Source organism: Elgaria multicarinata, chromosome 19 (assembly GCF_023053635.1).
Source record: "Elgaria multicarinata webbii isolate HBS135686 ecotype San Diego chromosome 19, rElgMul1.1.pri, whole genome shotgun sequence".
Classification (NCBI taxonomy): Eukaryota; Metazoa; Chordata; class Lepidosauria; order Squamata; family Anguidae; genus Elgaria; species Elgaria multicarinata.
The window spans coordinates 86,526-108,623 of NC_086189.1; the positions used below are offsets into that span (position 1 = coordinate 86,526).

Genomic DNA, 22,098 nt, shown 5'->3' on the forward strand with positions numbered 1-22,098 from the left:
CCAATCTTGCACCATTACTTTAACATGATGGACCCAGGCTCCGTATTCTTCTTCCCCAGGACCTGGAGGGTTTCTGCCAGAAAAGATCCTCAGGGAGTAGCTTCAGGATGGGGCTGCAAAACTTTCCCCAACATCTTCTCCATGGCTTCTATCACAGCAATGGTGGAGACTGTGGCTTCTGTGGCAGTCATTGGCCTAGGTGGCTGTAACAGTCCTTCCACATCAGGAATGCTCTTCCCCTCACGTTCTACGAAATCCCTTAAATCCCTTGAGGAATTCCACATCTTGGTTGGGTGGGGGGAGTTCATGTAGATTACAAGCTTCCATTCTTCATAGCCAGTAGAAATCGTGTGGGGTATCTCTAACGTTCCCACTGCCGTTTGCACTTCAACTAAGCCTTGTCTTCTCACCTATAGATGAGCCCTCGCACCTGGCACTGACTCTGAGCCTTCAACGTCACACACTTTTTCTTTAACAACACCCTCATCACAACCCTACTTCATCAGGAGGGCTTTAAACTGAATCTTACGGGGGTGGGAGACGTAAATTTTGAGGCAACAATGGATGAAGGCCAATGCACCACAGTACAGAGAACAGCTCCAACAGTGTCCCAAAATAGTGTCCGCAACAAGGTAGGAACAAAGCCAGACTATAAAACACATGGTCTTCGATGTCTATATACTAATGCCCAGAGCATGGGAAACAAACAGAACAAACTTGAACTCTTATTACATGAAGGCAAATACGACTTGATAGGTATAACTGAAACTTGGTGGGATGACTCCCATGACTGGAATATAGCAATTGAAGGATATAACTTGTTCAAAAAGAACAGAAGAAATAGAAAGGGAGGTGGAGTTGCACTATGTGTTAAAAATACCTATCCCTGCACATAAATACAGGTGGATGAGATTGGGAGCCCCGTCAAGAGCGTCTGGATTAAAATAAATGGGGCTAGGAATAAAAAGAATATGATAATCGGAGTCTACTACCGACCACCCAATCAAGGAGAAGACGAGGACGAAACTTTTGAGAAACAATTTGCCAGTGTTTCAAGGAAGTGCGATGTAGTAGTGATGGGGGACTTCAATTACCCTGATATCTGTTGGGAGACCATTACTGCCAAAAGCGGCCCTTCCAAGAAATTCCTGACATGTATGGGTGATAACTTTCTCCTACAGAAAGTGGTGGAAGGAACTAGAGGATCGGCAATCCTTGACTTGTTATTGACCAACAGGGATGACTTAGTGGATAAAGTGGCAGTTACGGGAACTCTGGGGGAAAGTGACCACGTCATACTTGAATTCTTGATTATGAAGGAGACAAAAGTTGAGCATAGCCATACACGTACTCTGGATTTTAGGAAAGCTGATTTTAATAAACTCAGAACTATAATAAGTAAGGTCCCGTGGCAAGGGAGCCTAAAGAGAAAAGGAGTGCAGGATGGGTGGGAATATCTAAAAAATGAAATTTTAAAGGCACAGTTACAAACAATTCCAACAAGGGGAAAAGATAGAAGACAACAGAGGAAACCAATGTGGCTCCACAAAAAGCTTATTGATGAACTGAAAACAAAAAGGGATACATATAGGAAGTGGAAGGAAGGCCAGGCTACAAAAGAAGAGTACAGACAAGTGGCGCAGAAGTGCCGAAATGACGTCAGGAAGGCTAAAGCTCAGAATGAGCTGAGATTAGCGAGGGATGCTAAAAGCAATAAAAAGGCTTTCTTCAGAAACGTGAGTAGTAAAAGACAGAGGAAAGAAATGGTGGTTCAACTGCTTAATGAGGATGGCAAATTGATAACAGACAATTGATAACAGAAAAGGCTGAAGTGCTCAATTCCTACTTTGCCTCGGTCTTCTCCCAAAAGCGGGTCTATGACCCCCCTGGAAAAAGTGAAGCAGAAGTTGAGGGGGCAGGATTGCAGTTTGAGATTGATAAACAAATGGTCAAAGAACACCTAATTTCCTTGAATGAGTTCAAATCTCCAGGGCCCGATGAACTGCATCCAAGAGTAATGAAGGAGCTAGCGGAAGAACTCTCAGAACCTTTGTCTATTATCTTTGCAAAATCATGGAAGATGGGTGAGGTGCCGGACGACTGGAGGAGGGCTAACGTTGTCCCTATCTTCAAAAAGGGCAAAAAGGAGGAACCTGGGAACTACAGACCAGCCAGTCTGACATCCATCCCTGGGAAAATTCTGGAGCAGTTTATAAAGAAAATCTGTAAACACCTTGAAATCAATGCAGTGATCACTAGAAGCCAATATGGATTTGTCAAGAACAAATCCTGTCAGACTAATTTGATCTCATTTTTTGATCGGATAACCTCCCTTGTGGACTGTGGGAATGCTGTGGATGTCATATATCTTGACTTCAGCAAAGCTTTTGACAAAGTACCACATGACATTCTGATTAACAAACTAGCTAAAAGTGGGCTAGATGGAACAACTATTTGGTGGATCCACAGTTGGCTACAGAATCGGACTCAAAGAGTACTTATCAATGGAACCTTCTTAAACTGGGGAGAGGCAACGAGTGGGGTACCGCAGGGCTCAGTCCTGGGCCCAGTGCTCTTCAACATTTTTATTAATGATTTGGACGAGGAGGTGCAGGGAACGCTGATCAAATTTGCAGATGACACAAAATTGGGTGGGATAGCTAATACCCTGGAAGACAGAAACAAACTTCAAAGTGATTTTGATAGGCTAGAGTGCTGGGCTGAAAACAACAGAATGGAATTTAATAGGGAAAAATGCCAAGTTCTACATTTAGGAAATAGAAACCAAATGCATAGAAACCAAGATGGGGGACACTTGGCTCAGCAATACTACAAACGAGAAAGATCTTGGAATTGTTGTAGATCGCAAGCTGAATATGAGCCAACAGTGCGATATGGCTGCAAGAAAGGCAAATGCTATTTTGGGCTGCATTAATAGAAGTATAGCTTCCAAATCACGTGAGGTACTGGTTCCTCTCTATTCGGCCCTGGTTAGGCCTCATCTAGAGTATTGCGTCCAGTTCTGGGCTCCACAATTCAAGAAGGACGCAGACAAGCTGGAGCGTGTTCAGAAGAGGGCAACCAGGATGATCAGAGGTCTAGAAACAAAGCCCTATGAAGAGAGACTGAAAGAACTGGGCATGTTTAGCCTGGAGAAGAGAAGATTGAGGGGAGACATGATAGCACTCTTCAAATACTTAAAAGGTTGTCACACAGAGGAGGGCCAGGATCTCTTCTCGATCCTCCCAGAGTGCAGGACACGGAATAATGGGCTCAAGTTAAAGGAAGCCAGATTCCGGCTGGACATCAGGAAAAACTTCCTAACTGTTAGAGCAGTGCGACGGTGGAATCAGTTACCTAGGGAGGTTGTGGGCTCTCCCACACTAGAGGCCTTCAAGAGGCAGCTGGACAACCATCTGTCAGGGATGCTTTAGAGTGTATTCCTGCATTGAGCAGGGGGTTGGACTCGATGGCCTTGTAGGCCCCTTCCAACTCTGCTATTCTATGATTCTGACTAGCTCAGTGGCAAAGCATATACTTTGCATGCAAAATCCCCCACAGCAGACGCAGGTAGGGCTAGGAAAGACCCCCGACTGAAACTCTGGAGGCCGCTGCCGGTCAATAGGGACAATACTATTGGTTTATTATTCTATTTCATTTGTACCCCACTTTTCTCCCAAAACCTTTGGCACTCAAGGCCAGATGGACTAGTGGTCTAACATGGTTTAAGGTATCTGCCTATGTTCCTAATGTGGATGGGTTTTGCTCAGCCAGCTCAGAATACCACCTTGCAGTAAATGATGGAAGCAATGAAATGTGGCTGTGTTAACCAAGAAAATGCCATTGCTGTAATTCGCTGCAACGAAGTTAGCATAAATGATGAGGTTCTCTTCAGAGATAGCAAGTTAGTGGTGTTTTAGTCTAAGATGTAGGGACATGGCTCATGGGAGAGCCAGTCCAAGGTTCAATCCCCAGCTGCATCTCCAGATAGGGCTGGAAACCCTATCAATGGCCCCTTTCAGACAACACGCTAAACCATGCTGATTAATCACAAAATGGTTAAGGTTTTGTGGTTAAGCAGCATGGTTTAGCATGTTGTCTGAATGAGGCCAGTGTCGAGAATATTGGGCTAGATATTGGACCCAAGGGTCTGACTCAGGCCTTAGCTAGACCTAAGGTTTATCCCAGGATCGTCCCAGGGTCATCCCTGCCTGCACCCGGGATATCCTGTGTGTCATTTACATGAACAGGGATGACCCCGGGACGATCCCAGGATAAACCTTAGGTCTAGCTAAGGCCTCAGTCTAAGGCAGCTTCCCAGGTGTCTTGTATTCCTATAAGCCCTGTTGGAATCGATACATGAGCATGGAAATTGGATACCATTGGGCATGGAGAAATGAAAAAGGAGAACCAGAAATATTACGTGTCAGCCATAAATTATTGCTATAGTAAACTGATAATGCACCACCATTTAAATGTGCTGAATTTCAAAAACGTTTATTAGAACAGGATTTTGAACATGCCACTTCCAGTTCAGAATATCCCCTGTCCAATGGATTTGCGGAAATGTACACTGATGGTGCTATATAAATAATAATAATAATAATAATAATAATAATAATAATAATAATAATAACCAGAGGATTTACAAGCTGATCCATATTGGGCCCAGTCACATTATAAAACTACTTCTGTAGAAATAGGATGATAATCCTCAGATGTGGAGATGTGTGATCCCCCCCAGTGACCCTGCATTGTTTGCAGGAACCCTTCCTGCTCCAAACCCACGGATCAGCTGTGTGCTCCACGTGACTTCCCGTCTCCAGGGGGCATCCTAAGGGTGCAACTGCTGCTGCTGCCCTCGGCCTGGGCAAACTGGGACTTCCAGGCCGTCATGCCAGTGCTGACACTGACTGTGATGAATGGATTCAGCCGTGATTGTGATGTCACATATGACATAAAGCACCTTGTAATGAGCTAGAGTTGCCCACAAAGGTCTGGAAAATTTCTGCTTTTGAGTCAAGACGAAATTGAAGGTTGAGTCAAGACGAAATTTACCAGAGAACATGACTTTCTGTGGAAGGTGATGTGTGCCCCAGGGTTCGGGTTTTACATCCTAGATGACTGACAAATCTTTGGGCCTGCAGAGCTTGCCGAGAGAGGAGGAAGCCCCACGATTAGGAGCAAGGCCCTGCTGCTGGGTGGAGCAAATGCCACAATCCGGTGTCTTTACAGCCCATTTGTTTTAACAGGATTTAGATACGCTTGATTGTGTGCTGTGCTGCGCCCACAGTGTCTGTGCCCACACAAAAAAGGGGGAGTGTTAACCTCTGTTTAAGATCTGTTTGATAGGTTGTGAAGTTGCGTTGATGCGTCTAAAACACTGAAGTCTAGACTAGTTTGCGTTTTAAGCCTTCCTGCCTTATAATTAATAAGTCCCCCCACCCCTATAGATAGGTTCTATAAAGTTATCAGTCTTCATAGAACCCAGCCGGTAAATAAAATCCTGGCTGGAACCGATTGGTAGAAGTTCAGGCCTAGCTGGTCTACTTGGAGAGAAGCGAAGGGCTTTATGTATGTATGTATTAAAATATTTGTATCCCAGCCTATATTATTGAGATCTCGGCGGCGTACAGATAATATCAATTCAAACAGTATAAAACGATACATAAATTACACAGCTAAACATGTATTAAACCATTAACAAATACCAGTAAAACCCAAATAAAACTGCATGCAGCTTTAGGGAAATTAGCCCTCAAAGGCACTGATAAAAAGCCACATTTTAACTTGGCACCGAAACGAAGCTAGCGTCTGGACCAGTTGGGCCTCCCAGGGGAGAGCCTTCCATAACTGGGTTGCCACAACAGAGAAGGATTTGCAATAATGACAAGAACCACAAAAGTAAAATTGTACGTAGCGGGATAGTGCCCTCCAAACCTGGCTCCCTCATTACCGGGGAAGTTTATGCTGGTCAGCCCTTGCTAGGCCATCCCTAGTACAAACATGGCTTTAGCCTGATCTTACATCTATTGCACAACTGAACAACGAGGGCTCCATAAATTAGTATTGATACCTTACTGGGTTCGCCTGCCTGCCCTGCAGTCCCACCAGCCTATTTCGGTTTCTCTTGAAAGCTACGATGACCTTTACTGTCAGTTTACAACATGGAGGATTTTGGAAACCTCTAATTAATCTTTTAGAAATGTGATCCCTTGCCAAGAAAGGCCCATTTAATGTCTCAATTTTGTTTCAGGCTCCGCTCATTCTTCAAGAGAGTCAGGCATAGGAAGAACAGGATTTGTCACCATGAAGAGGAGTGCAGCAGAAGCACAGACAGCTCCCAGCAAAAAGAAAAGGCCAAGCCTCAGAAGGAGGAGCTGGATGAAAATGGTGAGACTCTTGTGGGGACTGAGAAGAGGTCAAGGAGGCTCCGTGCTTAAAGGATCGTGGGCACAGGGCTCCCACAGGAAGAGGAAGGGAGCACCCACGTGGTTAGGCAGTGGTTCAACAGGAAGGCGGCAGGCAGTTCCTGGCCTGCGGGAGGCCTCAGCTAGCCCAAGGGCCCGGGATCCCTCTGTGAGGCAACAAGCAGGAGTCATCATTTCCCCCATTATTTATGTATTGATCTCCTGTGTGCCAATCTAGAGGTTCTCAGAGCGACTTACAATAAGAATGTCAAAAATAACAAACTCAATGAGCAGTAACAACAAAAATTAGAAGACAGCAAGCAACGTAGCCTATGAAAGCAGAATTAAAATTGTCAGGGGGGAAATAAGGCTGATACCACAACTGCACCTGGGAATTGTCTAGGAGCCGTTGCGGCTGTTTCAAGACTGGCGTATATGTGTGTTTCATACCCAGTCCCTGTCAGTAATCCAGCTGCAGCATTTGCAACCAATTAGTTCCTGCACCAAAGCAAGATTGGACCTTTGGCTGGGACCCTGCACCGCTCTGTGCTGCTCAGTGGTGCAGGCTGTGCTTAGGAGCAGGCAAAGGAAGTAGAGAGTCTAGCAGAAACGCCCGTGTCTTTTCATTATTGCAGGGTTTCCCCTGGGTTTGGGTCAAATGGATAAAGATGAGAAGTCAATTAAACTGGAATTTTGGATGTCAAGAAGTTATCTCACCACAGCAAACATGCCTCATTTTTTAGCTATCCTACTGTCAACGTGGTCTGTAGCTACCAGAAACTGCCAACACACACACACCCTTTGGTCAAGACTATCACCCCAGAATCAATTGGGCCAGAGGCATTTGGCTCTGTCTTAATAAACACTCTGCCCAAGGGTGGGGTTCAGCCCTTGTCTACTGTGATTTTGAGTTCCCATTTCAATCTCTGCACAGAAGGTCCAGTCTCACAGGTACTGATGATGATCACTTGGACGTATTCTACTGCTTTCAATAGGTCTAAGTTGTAACTTTTTATTCATTCATTTATTCATTCATTCAAGGTGGCAACTATCAAACCTAAAGCCAATACAAACCTCCTAGATTTTTTTATTACTAAAGAAGAGTGGTAGAATAACGCCACATTTGCAGTCGTTCAAGAGGTCCCCAAAAAAGAACCATACAAAATCACAGACATGATGCTGTCTTTGTAGCCTGTGTCTCTATACTAGGCTAAGTAGACCTTCAGCTTGTTCTGATTCAGAAAGGCAAATCTTGTGATTATAGAACGTTTATTGATTCACTCATAAAAAAAATCCAAGGTGGCTCAAAGAAACGGCAAAATTGACTATCAGTTTGCAGTCGGGTATTTGCCTTAAGGACTGGTGTCTAGTTAAATATGAGGAAGCAGAGAATAGAAGAAATGCTCAGTTTTCACACTGTGTGTGTGTGTGTGTGTGTGTGTGTGTGTGTGTAAACAGTGGGGTCCCCCCTCCCCCAAGGATCTGTGTTGGGGCCTTTGCTTTTTAACTTGTTCACAAATTATCAGGGGTAAGGGGGTGAGCAAGGGCAGGGCCAAGTCTGCAGATGACACTAAAGGAGAAACTGACCAGGAAACTGACCAGGTCATGGTGGACAAGCTCAATCAAAATGCCAGCCTGATGTGTGCAGCAGCTGTGAAGAAAGGTGGACTCCATGCTAGGGATTATTAGGAGAGGAACTGAAAATAAAACTGGCATTATCATAATGGTGCGAACATGGTCACTATGTCCTGGTCACTGCACCCCAAGAAAAATATTGTAGAGCTGGAGAAAAGTTAAAATATTTGGGGCTGTTTCATTTAGGAAAATGCAATTGAGGGGGAACATGGTAGGGGGGTGTTTAAGTATGTGCAGTGTAGAAAAGTGGGTAAGTTTTACTAGAACCCAGCAGGGTCATCCAGTGAAGCCAGATGGTGGGAGATTCTGAACAGACCAAAGGAAGGCCTTCTTCAAACAGCACATGGTTAAACTATGAGATGTCGTGATAGCCACAAATTGGGATGGCTTTAAAAGGGGACTGGACAAATTCATGGAGGAAGAGCTAAGGCTATCTCTACTCATCTTGGTGGCTACAGTATGTACCATTTGCTGACCTAAGCTCTGTTCTTCCTCTTTGGCAGAATCACAGATCTGTTTTTTCAACTTGAGGAATCTCAGAGAAGGAAATGGCCCTTCCCTGGTGCAAGAGTCCACAGACAACCTGTGTGCCTTGGCTGAGACCAAGGTGGCCGGGGTCCTGCGGGCCATCTGCAAGTACCGCCAGAGCATCCACAAGGTAGGGGCCCCCTTTGGCGCTCTTTGGGCCTCTTTCAGCTGGTTCTTTGCCTGTTTGTTTTAATGCTGCTCAAAAGTGAATTGGGGATTAGAGGGCAGACGCATGACATCTCAAACCATCTCGCTGTCTATGTTTTTCGTTCTCATCCTGACTTTCTCTTGGGCCAATTCCTATCCCATATCTAGTGGGAAGGTCCCTCAAAAAAGAGGGATGGTCAGCTTCTTTTTTGGCAACTGGGGGGCTGTGTCCATAGGGCTGCTTGGGTGCATGGTGAGGTGCTTGGCGCCACATGATGTCGTGGCCAGCACGCACCCAACCAGCGGCGTCCACCTTGGAAAACCACAGTATCACTATCACAGAGTCATTTCACTGTGTTCCTTTTAGTTGAAGCAGCTTCCATGCGCTTGCTGTGCCATGTGCCCCCGCTCGCCTGCATTAAATCCTGGGTGTGCCTCTGTAACCTGACTGTGACATGTTCAAGGGATGCAGGTGCCCCTCCCCTTATCAGTCCTTTTCCTAGCCCATTCCATTGGGAGCCTTCATTAGGCACTTCCTTATGGCTGCCTTACTTCGCTTCTCTGATGTTGTGTTACTTCGTTTCGCTTCTCTGCTGTTTAGAGTAAATAAGGTAGAAAGTTATAACTCAGTGACAGTTTGCTAGCATGGGGCGAATTTGGGGTGGAGGGTGCACTCAAGGAGTGGGGCTGCCCCTTCACCCTCATCAGTCCTTTTTCTAGCCCATTCCATTGTTATTTAGATTCTCTGATGCTGTCCTACTTTGCTTCTCTGATGCTGTGCATTTCTGGAGGGAGCTTATATTCTTTACTTTGCTGTTACCAGCTGCGCATCTCCGGTTTATAAAACTAGAGATCTGCCGCATTAGTTCATTCCCATTCCCATTCCTACAATGTAGCAGGGGGAGCCTGGAGAGGAGTGGGCAATAAGCCTTTCTCATGGATGACTTTGGTTCTACCCCATCCCTACCCAGAAGTATGTTTTTCCAGGCTCTGCAAAACCAGGTTTTAAGGACGACTGGCTCCACCATGTAACACTAATGAAGTAGAGCCGGTTTCATCATACTAGCACATGTCCTGGGCTCAGGGTCTCACTGGAATTCATCGGCCCATGGGAGAATCCCCCTGACACACACCAGTTCATAGAGATCTGCTTGGGATGGTGTCCCTGCTGATCAGAAGAATCAGTCCAACCCCGTTTCGAGGTGTGGGACCTACCCTTGTGCACTCTTGCCAGAAGGCGTTGGTGTGCCTGAGGTCTTGTGGGGGCAAATGAAAACTTCTCTTTCCGAGGGGCTGTGGCATCCACTGCTGGTCCAATGAGCTAGAGAGGGACACCTTGATCCACCCATGAAGGACCGGGGCAGCAGAAGCGCCGAATCAGCCCCTTCCCCTCCTCAGAGCGGGGCATGCCCAGAGTGCTGCCCCGCTGCACTGGGCAAGGGTGTGGGTGCAGCAGAAGCACAAGCCCTCCCGCCACCTGAAGTGAGGAGGCACCACTGGGCACCCCCAGCGGCTGCCCCTGTGGTCACAACCCCCCTGCAGCGGCTGTCCTCCCTCCCTTTGGCTCCATGTAACCCCTCTGAGCGAGCCAAAGCGCCTGCTTCCTGGAGAGCCACGGCAGTCACTCTTGCAGCCAAAGTGGCCCTCCAGAGAGCCCGCCTGCCTGCCTGCCTGCCCACCCACCTGCCCACTGGCTCTCTCCAAGTGGGCTCTTAAAAGGAGCCAGAGGGGGGCAGGTCCCCCAGAGCAGCCACCCACCTTCTGCCTCACTTGGAGGATGCCCTGAGAGAGAAAAGGAGGGTGGGCAGCTGCTGGAGGAGCCTCACCAGCCACGGTATTGGCCACCATGGGTGAGCAGGGCTGGCGGGGGTCTCTGGACCACCTGCTAGTGCCACCACCTCACTCCAGTGAAGAGCAGTGGGGACCCCTCCTGGTGGGGAGGGGGAGTGCACCATGTGCTGCTCCTCCCGCTCCGCCACGTAGGGGGTCACCCTGCCTCTTGAGAGGGCTGGCCCTGTTTGGGTGGGATGCGCGCATGAGAGCGCCTGCGCACTGGCTTAGCACCATCGATTGCAGCTGGGATGGCTCTGGGTCTGCTCCTCCTCCAGGCCAGCAGAGTAGCTAAACTCAGCGCGAGGAGTTTGCTTGCATGCGGCCAATACGTGCAGCTGTTTGGGGGCGGGGGGCGAATCCATCAAAGCATCAGCTGTTACTCAAGACCATAATAACCCAGCTCCATTCTTTAATTCAAAATTCCATATTAGAGTAAAACCTTTTAGACCAGTAAAGGGGTGGGACTCATCCATGGCTTGCTGTGCCCAGTCCTGCAAGCCCCGAACAAGAAAAGAACCGGATATTACAAGCTAGACATAAGGTGATGCCTTATAGGCCCCTTCCGACTCTACTGTTCCTTGATTCTATGTGCATCATTAGATTTTGCTTGATTTAAAAAACACAAAACACACCCCAAATAAATAAAAGCTGTGGGAAGAAGGAGAGCCCAGTTGGAACCATGCTAGGTGGGGCCTTCACAGTTTGACTTCATCACAGTCCTGATCTGAATCAGAGGGACAGGAGCGCTATTTGCCCTGGGAGGAAACCATCCATAAAAGGAAGCAACAGTGGTGGTATCTCTTAAGTGTTCTTAAGAGTGGGGGCAACTCCAGGCGTAAGACAGGACACAGAGGGAGAAAGGGTAGGGTCTTTTGAGGCAGCAGCAGGAGACCTTTGGACAGCTGAGGGAGAGACCTTCACAGGCATGCCTGAAAGAGAGACAGTGGGAGAGATGGTGGGGTGGGGGTTAGGCCATGCATGGCCTTGGAGGTCAGGGCAAAGGGTTTGGGCTGGATCCGGCAGCAGACAGGGAGCCTGTGTAGCGATTTAAGGAGAGGCATGTTGGCAAGATCAGTGGCCAATGGACCATGCTGAGACCATGGGGGAAAAACCAGAGGGTTAGGAAACAAGTCCTAGGAGGCAAGGTGGAAAGAACTGGGTATGTTTAGCTTGCAGGGGGGGGGGGGGAGGGTGGCAGGATAGCACGGTCTTCAAAGACCTGAATGCAGCTGGGACTCTGTTCTCTGATGCTCCGGAGGACAGAACTCGATCTAACAGGTCTAAGTTACAGGAGGGTAGATTTTGGATGAAGATTGCCTGTGTTGAACAGGGGGTTGGACTAGATGGCCACCAAGGCCCCTTTCAACTGTTATGGTTCAGTTATCTGTGATACTATGAGGTTTATGCTCACATTGGGGCTCTTTGGTTTATCCTCTGTGTGCATTGATTTGGAAATTCTTCAAATGTTTGAAAGTTGTATCATGTTGCATTTTAAGGTTTTAATATTTGCATTTTATCATGTGAACCCCCAGAGAGCTTTAGTTATTGGACAGTATAGAAATGTAATAAAATAATAATAATAATAATAATAATAATAATAATAATAATAATAATAATAAGGCTTGTGCTCAGACCGATGCTGTACCTTCTGTGTGTCTGTGTGTCTGTGTGTCCCCACCCACAGCACTTCACATAACCCTGTTGTTTCCCTTTTGTGTTCCCTTCCATTCTGTAGATTTCTCCAAAGCATCGCTTGTGCATTAATCAGATCCTGCAAGCTGTGATCAAGTCAGCCAGTAGCATAGACTACAAACTGGCTAACGTCCTCATCAAACTGGCCGCTGAAGATATGCTGAGGACCACGGTAAGAGCCAAGATGACAAAACAGATGCCAAAAGTGGCCCTTCCAAGAAATTCCTGACATGTATGGGTGATAGCTTTCTCCTACAGAAAGTGGAGGAAGGAACTAGAGGATCGGCAATCCTTGACTTGATATTGACCAATAGGGATGACTTAGTGGATAAAGTGGCAGTTACGGGAACTCTGGGGGAAAGTGACCACGTCATACTTGAAATCTTGATTATGAAGGAGACAAAAGTTGAGTGTAGGCATACACGTACTCTGGATTTTAGGAAAGCTGATTTTAATAAACTCAGAACTATGATAACTAAGGTCCCGTGGCAAATGAGCCTAATGAGAAAGGGAGTGCAGGATGGGTGGGAGTATCTAAAAAATGAAATTTTAGAGGCACAGTTACAAAAAATTCCAACAAGGGGAAAAGATAGAAGACAACAGAGGAAACCAATGTGGCTCCACAAAAAGCTTAGAGATGACCTAAAAACAAAAAAGGATACATATAGGAAGTGGAAGGAAGGCCAGGCTACAAAAGAAGAGTACAGACAAGTGGCGCAGAAGTGCCGAAATGACGTCAGGAAGGCTAAAGCTCAGAATGAGCTGAGATTAGCGAGGGATGCTAAAAGCAATAAAAAGGCTTTCTTCAGAAACGTGAGTAGTAAAAGACAGAGGAAAGAAATGGTGGTTCAACTGCTTAATGAGGATGGCAAATTGATAACAGATGACAAAGAAAAGGCTGAAGTGCTCAATTCCTACTTTGCCTCTGTCTTCTCCCAAAAGCGGGTCTATGACCCCCCTGGAGAAAGTGAGGCAGAAGTTGAGGGGGCAGGATTGCAATTTGAGATTGATAAACAAGATAAACAAATGGTCAAAGAACACCTAATTTCCTTGAATGAGTTCAAATCTCCAGGGCCCGATGAACTGCATCCAAGAGTAATGAAGGAGCTAGCGGAAGAACTCTCAGAACCTTTGTCTATTATCTTTGCAAAATCATGGAAGATGGGTGAGGTGCTGGACGACTGGAGGAGGGCTAACGTTGTCCCTATCTTCAAAAAGGGCAAAAAGGAGGAACCTGGGAACTACAGACCAGCCAGTCTGACATCCATCCCTGGGAAAATTCTGGAGCAGTTTATAAAGAAAATCTGTAAACACCTTGAAATCAATGCAGTGATCACTAGAAGCCAATATGGATTTGTCAGGAACAAGTCCTGTCAGACTAATTTGATCTCTTTTTTTGATCGGGTAACCTCCCTTGTGGACTGTGGGAATGCTGTGGATGTCATATATCTTGACTTCAGCAAAGCTTTTGACAAAGTGCCCCATGATATTCTGATTAACAAACTAGCTAAAAGCGGGCTAGATGCAACAACTATTAGGTGGGTTCACAGTTGGCTACAGAATCGGACTCAAAGAGTACTTATCAATGGAACCTTCTCAAAGAGGCAACGAGTGGGGTACCGCAGGGCTCAGTCCTGGGCCCAGTGCTCTTCAAAAAATTTATTAATGATTTGGACAAGGAGGTGCAGGGAACGCTTATCAAATTTGCAGATGACACAAAATTGGGTGGGATAGCTAATACCCTGGAAGACAGAAACAAACTTCAACGTGATCTTGATAGGCTGGAGTGCTGGGCTGAAAACAACAGAATGAAATTTAATAGGAACAAATGCCAAGTTCTACATTTAGGAAATAGAAACCAAAGGCAGTTACAAGATGGGGGATACTTGGCTCAGCAATACTACAAACGAGAAAGATCTTGGAATTGTTGTAGATCACAAGCTGAATATGAGCCAACAGTGCAATATGGGTGCAAGAAAGGCAAATGCTATTTTGGGCTGCATTAATAGAAGTATAGCTTCCAAATCACATGAGGTACTGGTTACTCTCTATTGCGTCCAGTTCTGGGCTCCACACTTCAAGAAGGACGCAGACAAGCTGGAGTGTGTTCAGAGGAGGGCAACCAGGATGATCAGGGGTCTGGAAACAAAGCCCTATGAAGAGAGACTGAAGGAACTGGGCATGTTTAGCCTGGAGAAGAGAAGATGGAGGGGAGACATGAGAGCACTCTTCAAATACTTAAAAGGTTGTCACACAGAGGAGGGCCAGGATCTCTTCTCGATCCTCCCAGAGTGCAGGACACGGAATAACGGGCTCAAGATAAAGGAAGCCAGATTCCAGCTGGACATCAGGAAAAACCTCCTGACTGTTAGAGCAGTACGACAATGGAATCAGTTGCCTGGTGAGGTTGTGGGCTCTCCCACACTAGAGGCCTTCAACAGGCAGCTGGACAACCTTCTGTCAGGGATGCTTTAGGGTGGATTCCTGCATTAAGCAGGGGGTTGGACTCGATGGCCTTGTAGGCCCCTTCCAACTTTCCTATTCTATGATTCTATGAAATATAGAGTGAGGCTCTTCTTCCCGCTCCATCCAACTAGCTTGTTTCCCAAACTTGAGCAGGTATATCTGAGATTCACCAGGGGGCGATCGACACCCGCGATTGGGTGCGAAAGGAGAGCAGCTTGAGGCCCTTTGCCACATCGTGGCCAGTCCACAGCCATCCAGCCACTTCCCTCTTGAGAAGCTGAAAGTCCTTTTACTCCAATCTTTTTACTGCAACCAATATGCTTCTAGTAAGAAGCTCCTGTATTCTGAAATCAGCATGTATTTATACAATTTTTTGTGTAGAAGTTACCTCATAACTAATGTTATCAACTGTCCCATAAATTAGGGCTTACATCTCATTGTTGTTAAACATTCCTTTAAAAATTGGAATGTTCATATAGGTGTTTCACGTACACCTTTCTGGCTTGATGACATCAATTTTTAATTATACCTTCCAGATAATTTCCTTTACTCAAAATTTGCTAATTAAACTTCAGTCTATATTTTTTTCTAGACAAGCTTTTTGATGTGTATTCCTTACACAATATTTTTTGCTCATTAATTGATAAGCAGAAATTTTAAGTACACTTTTGACCTGGAATAATAAGACAGCCTCATACCTGTTCATTACTCAAATATCTTTTTGGCCTGAGTGATTGGCCTTTATATCAGCATTCTCTCTTTGAATACTATCCAGGTCATTTTGACCATTATTTCATGCCAGTTCCTCTAATGATGTTCTTAAAAGCCATGCTGGATCAGACCAAAGGCCTGTCTAGTCCATCATTCGGTGTGCACAGTGGCCAGCCAGGTGCCCCAGTGCGAAGCTTGCTAGGAAGACACGGGTGAATAGCACCCTCCCACTTGCATTCCCCAGAAACCTGGATGGAGAGAAATCCTGCCTCCAGTACTGGAGGTAATGTGCAGCCATCCTGACTGCAAGCCATGGATAGCCGCCTCTGCCTCCTCCTCCTCCTCCTCTTCCTCCTCCTCCATGGATTTCAAGACATGCAAGTTGGCAGGCCATCACTACAACTTGTGATAGCAACGTCCACAATTGACTTTGTGTGCTGTATGAAGAAGTTCTTCTCCAGAGGCTCATGGAGGGCATTCCGTGCCTGTGAGCTGGTGCCTCCCCCAGGAATACCCAGTCAGGGCTGGTCGTTGCTTCCTGCCCTCCCTGCCCAGTGAGACGTACAGTCATGGGGAGACGGGACTGATGGGGCTCCCCAGAGCTCAGGGCCCCTCGCTTCGACTGACCCAGAGCACCTCTGTCTTGTCTGGATGGAGTTTCAGTCATTGCTCGAGTGGGGAATCAGGCCAAAGCCACCGTGCAGAAAGGGGCAGCACCTGCCGGCCAGCCTTTCTCCAGGGACCCTCCTCCTAAGCCTGAGGTGCCGCCTTTTCCAGCCAGAGTGGGCCGACCCTTCCAAAGCGCCGCTGGGTCGCAGGCCGGCTGATAGGCTCTGTTCACTCCCAAGCAAAGCAGCGGAGCTTCTGGGGCTTCCGGGCATCAGTGCCCCCCTTCCCCCCCCCCCCGGGCAAGTGTCTATTTTCAGTGGTGACACCAAGTTAGGGAATCCCTTTCCCAAATTCCTGCCTGGCACCTATGTTGTGCTTTTGCCTCAAAACTTTTTAAGCTTCTAATGTTAAAAAAAACAAACACCACTTTTGGTTTTTTCAAAACTTTTCTGAAGTTTTGAAATTTCTGGTGAGTTTGCTATAGTGACTGGTTATAGGCTGTGTTAGATTTTATGGCTTTCTAGTCTTCTTGGTATATTTGATAGTTTCATCTTTTATTGTAAGCCAATAAAATATGTTTTGATAATTGGGTAGCCTAAGAATGTGGTTAGGAAAGGAATAGGCTAGTGTGACTCCGCCACTCCAGCAGGGCAAGAGTCCCGTCCACTCAGAGGAGCGGCGCTGTGGCTATTGCTGTGCCACGTTCCACCCGACTCCGTTGCTCAGGAGAAGCCATTGCTGGCAAGAGCAGACACGAGAGGCGGGTGCTGCCGGTGCCGGCAGTGCGTGCAACTCTCAGATTGCCCCCAGCGTGACGCTTCTGCCTCCCCCCCCCCCCCCCGGTTGCTGCAGGATCTTCAGGACCTGTATCAGGACGCGGCTGGTGACATCCTGGTGGCCTTGTGGAGCCACTTCCCGGCAGACGTGTTGACCAAGCTCCTGGAGGGCTTCCGAGGCCGGCTGCTCCCGTACCGTAGCATCCTCTGTGTCTTGGGGAAACTGGCAAACAAAGGTACAAACCACCATTCTCCCAGAGACCCTTGCGCTGAGTCCGCTTGTCGTGGGAACAGGGTTGATCTAATTCAAAGGGCCTCCTCTGTTTGGGATCAGGGTTGCTCCGAGGAAGCTGGGGTGGCAGGCGGGGACAGGCTGTGAAATGCCTGTGCAGCCCAGTGGGCCTGGCACAGCAGCTCAGCCAAGGGTCCACCTGCTGTATCAGCAGGCATATTTATTTTGCACAGTCCAGCGGGCATGTTGGACGTTTGAGCTCTGACTTTGTAAATCCTTGAGCCATAAGCTTGTAGAGTGCCATCAGCATTGAGCCTATGCTGGAAAGGAAGGCCCCTTCTCCACAGAGCCATCTAAGGCCACCCATAATATCTGTTGCGCACCTTGGCCCTGAACGATTCCCTTCCTCACCTGCACAGCTTTCACCGAGAGTGACACCTTCAAGATCGACGTGTGGGAGCAGAAGCTGGTGGAGGTATGGTGAGGGCTCTTCTTCCTTGGCCAGGTTCCCACTGAATCTGGCCTGGGCTTTTTCCCACCTTGGAAAAGGGGCCAGGAGTTATTAGCGGGCACAGGCAGGAGGCGGGTGCATCGCTGAGTCCTCCTGCATTGCCATGGCCAGCGAGGGCTTGCAATGGTCTCCGTCCCTCACCACAGTTCTGAGCCCATTGGAGTTTCGTGCTATGTGACTTGGGGACACCACCACCACCCGCTAAGGCGAGCAGATTCCTTTGGGCACAACTGAATGGAGGTGGCATGAGGGTGGGTGGGTGGGTGGTAGGAATAAGGGAGGCCCAGAGGGGATGTTTGCTGGGGTGGCCCCTGCTTGAAGTGCCCCCCAGCATCCTCCGGCTGAGGAGCAGCTGATGCGGGGGGGGGGGGGAGCCAAGGTCTCTTCCTGCTTCCCACTCCACGTGCGCCCCACAGCCAGCCAGCCACTCCATCGGAAGTCAGCGTAGACGGCCAACCACGGAGAGGCATTCCGCTGCGTTCATCGCTTGTCCCCCGAGGCTTCCCTCCTCCATAGCGCGTGTCCCCACCCCCCACCCCCACGGGCTAGTAGGAGAGGTGTTCTTTGCTGGCAGAGATGGATGCAAGACAGGACCAAGCCACAGGTGATCGGATTTGAAGAGATCAGGCCAGGGAAGGAGATGGAATGAAGGGAAACCACCCGCCCTCAGCTTGCTGCTGCTGCTGCTGCTGCTTTAGTGGCCATGTGATGGGGAGAAGCCTAGAAGCATAGAATAGCAGAGTTGGAAGGGGCCTCCAAGGCCATCGAGTCCAACGCCCTGCTCAAGGCAGGAATCCACCCTAAAGCATCCCTGACAGGTGGTTGTCCAGCCTTGTGCTCTCCTTGTGAGCTGCAGCCTTTGAGGCATCTGAGCTGATCACTGTGGGCAGCGGGGAGGGGGACTCACTTGAAGATAGTAGTGTACTTTATGCCGAAAAAGGTATCTTGACATCTTCCTTCCTTCCTTCCTTCCTTCCTTCCTTCCTTCCTTCCTTCCTTCCTTCCTTCCCTCGGGGCAGAAGAGGCTTAGCTGCAGCAGTTGCTTTAGTGCCTGTTTTCTTCTCCCACCATTTTTGGCTGGTGACCCTAGAAAACCACTGTAGCCATCATTGGACCCAGAGTGCACAAGACCTTTATCTGCCCCAGCGAGAGGAAGGAAAGATGCGTGTGGAAACGACGCCTTGGGCGTAGGAGATGTCTGCCATAAGAACATCCCCACCTGTGAGCCCCGTTTTGTGGCCTCGGCCCACGCTTGGGGCATTCGTCCCTTGCTGGGCGCCACCACCTCCGGAGGCCAACTGCTGAGCTGGACGAGCCTCAGCCGGACCCAGCAAGCGGTTGGCCTGATTTCCCCACTTCTTCCTGACAGTTTGTGGAGCGGCTCTTGATCGATGTCACGGATAAGGCTTGCTTTCAGGAACTCCATCAGGAGCTAGTGAAAGGGGACACAAAATGCGACAGCCAAAGCCCTGAAAAGGTGAGTAGCTGCATCTAGCGTTCTGCTCTCTGGGCCCCAGGAGGAGGGCCCGCCGGCTGCCAGCCACGATGTTTGTGGGAGATGTGGCTCTCTGCCTTCCGTGATGTCAGCAAGGTTTGGCGGGGGTAACCACGGTCAGTTCTGTGCTGGCTACCCTTAGAGAAGGTATCTCATGGAGGTTCTCAAGTCCACCACCACCACAAGTCCTAGCGTAGCCTCACTAGACAATGCCAGGACTGAGGCCCAGAATTTGGCCATTTGGTGGGTACCTCCAGGGCTCAACATGTTTCAACCCTGGACGTTGCTTTAGCATCAGTTTTCAGCCTGGGGATTGTATTATTATAATCAGAGTAATAACAGCAGTAGAAGGACTAAGATACTGTGTGTGAAGAATGCTGGTCCCTTGCTGACACTCTAAAGGATTCGTGGTGTGTGTGTTTTCCTCAGGAAAGTGAAACTGGAAGTATTGCCATGCTTTTTGTCAGTAGTAGTTAGGCCTTCCCTCTCAGTCAGTTGCATCAGCAGAAAATTGTGCTCTGTTTGTTCATCTCAATTTGGTATAAAATAAGAGAATAAAAAGAAAATCTCTAGTCCTTATTTGCAGAGAAGCTGTTCTGGTGGGATCTGGTCTGCAACACCCTTGATCACTGAGAAGCCCCAGCTAGTCCCCACACACCGGGGCGGGGAGGCGGGGAATTGTAGACAAGATTATCTGCTTCTAGTTTGAAAATATATTTTGGACTTGAGAAGAAAATAGTGAATAATCTCTCATAGAAACATAGAATAGTAGAGCCAGAAGGGGCCTATAAGGCCATCGAGTCCAACCCACTGCTCAGTGCAGGAATCCACACTAAAGCATCTCTGACAGACGGCTGTCCAGCTGCCTCTTGAATGCCTCTAGAGTGAGAGAGCCCACAACCTCCCTAGGTCACTGGTTCCATTGTGGTACTGCTCTAACAGTATGGAGGTTTTTCCTGGTGTTCAGCCAGAATCTGGCTTCCTGTAACTTCAGTCCATTATTCTGTGTCCTGCACTCTGGGAGGATCGAGAAGAGATCCTGCCCTTCCTCTGTGTGACAACCTTTCAAGTATTGGAAGAGTGCTCTCATGTCTCCCCTCAGTCTTCTCTCCTCCAGGCTAAACCTGCCCAGTTCTTTCAGTCTCTCCACATAGGGCTTTGTTTCCAGACCCCTGATCATTATCGTTGCCCTCCTCTGAACCCCCTCCAGCTTATCTGCATCCTTCTTGAAGTGTGGTGTCCAGAACTGGATGCAATACTCAAGATGAGGCCTAATCAGTGCTGAATAGAGGGGAACCAGTACCTCGCGCAATTTGGAAGCTATATGTCTATGAATGCAGCCCAAAATAGCATTTGCTTTTTTTGCAGCCACATCACACTGTTGGCTCATATTCAGTTTGTGATCTACAACAATTCCAAGGGTGTTAGCTATCCCATCCAATTTTATGTCATCTGCAGATTTGATAAACATTTCCTGCACCTCCTCGTCCAAGTCATTAATAACAATGTTGAAGAGCACTGATCACAGGACTGAGCCCTGTGGTACCCCGCTCATTACCTCCCCCCAGTTTGAAAAAGTGCCATTGATAAGCACTCTTTGTGTCCAATTCTGTAGCCAACTGTGGATCCACCTAATAGTTGTTCCATCTAGCCCACTTTTAGCTAGTTTGCTAATCAGAATGTCATGTGGTACTTTGTCAAAAGCTTTGCTGAAGTCAAGATATATTATGTCTACAGCATTCCCATAGTCCACAAGGATGTGATCAGATTGGTTTGGCAGGATTTGTTATTGGCAAGTCCATGGTGGCTTCTAGTAATCAATGCATTGTTTTATAAACTGCTCCAAAAATGTCCCAGGGATGGATGTCAGACTGACTGAGCTGCATTTGCCAGGTTCCTCCTTTTTGCCCTTTTTGAAGGTATGGACAACATTAACCCTCCTTCCATCATCCAGCACTTCACCCGTCTTCCATGATTTCACAAAGACAATAGTCAGTGGTTCTGAGGGTTCTTCTGCCAGTTCTTTTATTACTCTAGGATGCCATTCATTGGGACCTGGAGATCTGAACTCATTCAAAGAAATTAGGTGTTCCGTGACCATTTGTTTATCAGTCTCAAGCTTCAATCTTGCCCCTTCAGCTTGTACATTTTTGCCCGGGGGGCGGGGTCATAGATCTGCTTTTGGGAGAAAACTGAACCAAGGTAGGAATTGAGCACTTTGGATTTTTCTTTGTCATCTGTTATCAATTTGCCATCCTTGTTGAGTAGCTGAACCACCATGTCTTTCCTGTCTTTTACTATGCCCGTTCCTGAAGAAAGATTTTTTGTTGCTTTTAGCATCCCTCGCTAGCCTCGGCTGATTCGCAGCTTTAGCCTTCCTATTCCATTGCTTCCTTCCCTTGAACCCAAAAAGGAGACTAACTTATAGACTTGAACTGTGGTGATACCTCTTACTCTAGCTCTGGGTGTCTAGCTCTGGGTGTCTGCCCCTTACGCCTGGAACACTCTTCCAGAACATTTGAGAACTACAAGTTCAACCACAGCTTTTAAAGCTCAACTAAAAACTTTTCTTTTTCCTAAAGCTTTTAAAACTTGATGTTGTGCAGACTTCTACTGTTACTTTCTACTGTTAGTTTTTCCCTACCCTGTGCCTGCTTACCCTACCCTGTACCTGTTTGCATTCTCTTCCCCTCATTGTTTTACTATGATTTTATTAGATTGTAAGCCTATGCGGCAGGGTCTTGCTATTTACTGTTTTACTCTGTACAGCACCATGTACATTGATGGTGCTATATAAATAAATAAATAATAATAATAATAAAGGTCCATGTTCTCCTCTGATTGTGTTAGTGACATCTTTTAAGGAATAAAGAGGCCGGGCTCCCTTAGTACCCCTGTGGGATGATGTGTGACATGATTGTGGACTGACGCTTTTGGAACAGCTAACAAGATCATTCTTAAAAGAGCCGGGCAATTGAAGAACGAAGCGCCCCTAAAGGCAGAGAGAGGGCCAGGAGCCCTTGGAGCCCTTGGAGACCAAAGCCTCCAGCTAC

At 47.6% G+C, this 22,098-nt stretch overlaps 1 protein-coding gene across 1 annotated transcript in view; it reads left to right on the forward strand.

Annotated features, from left to right (window-relative positions):
- Positions 1-5,066: 5,066 nt before the first annotated feature.
- The window catches only part of LOC134411221 (maestro heat-like repeat family member 5), an 89,382-nt gene continuing 72,350 nt past the window's right edge, over positions 5,067-22,098 (forward strand). Inside the window, exons 1-7 of the mRNA XM_063144938.1 lie at positions 5,067-5,083; positions 6,257-6,393; positions 8,549-8,703; positions 12,289-12,417; positions 16,884-17,043; positions 17,459-17,514; positions 18,920-19,027. Of these exons, the coding sequence (XP_063001008.1) occupies positions 5,067-5,083; positions 6,257-6,393; positions 8,549-8,703; positions 12,289-12,417; positions 16,884-17,043; positions 17,459-17,514; positions 18,920-19,027 (762 nt within the window). The remainder of the gene's footprint in view (positions 5,084-6,256; positions 6,394-8,548; positions 8,704-12,288; positions 12,418-16,883; positions 17,044-17,458; positions 17,515-18,919; positions 19,028-22,098) is intronic.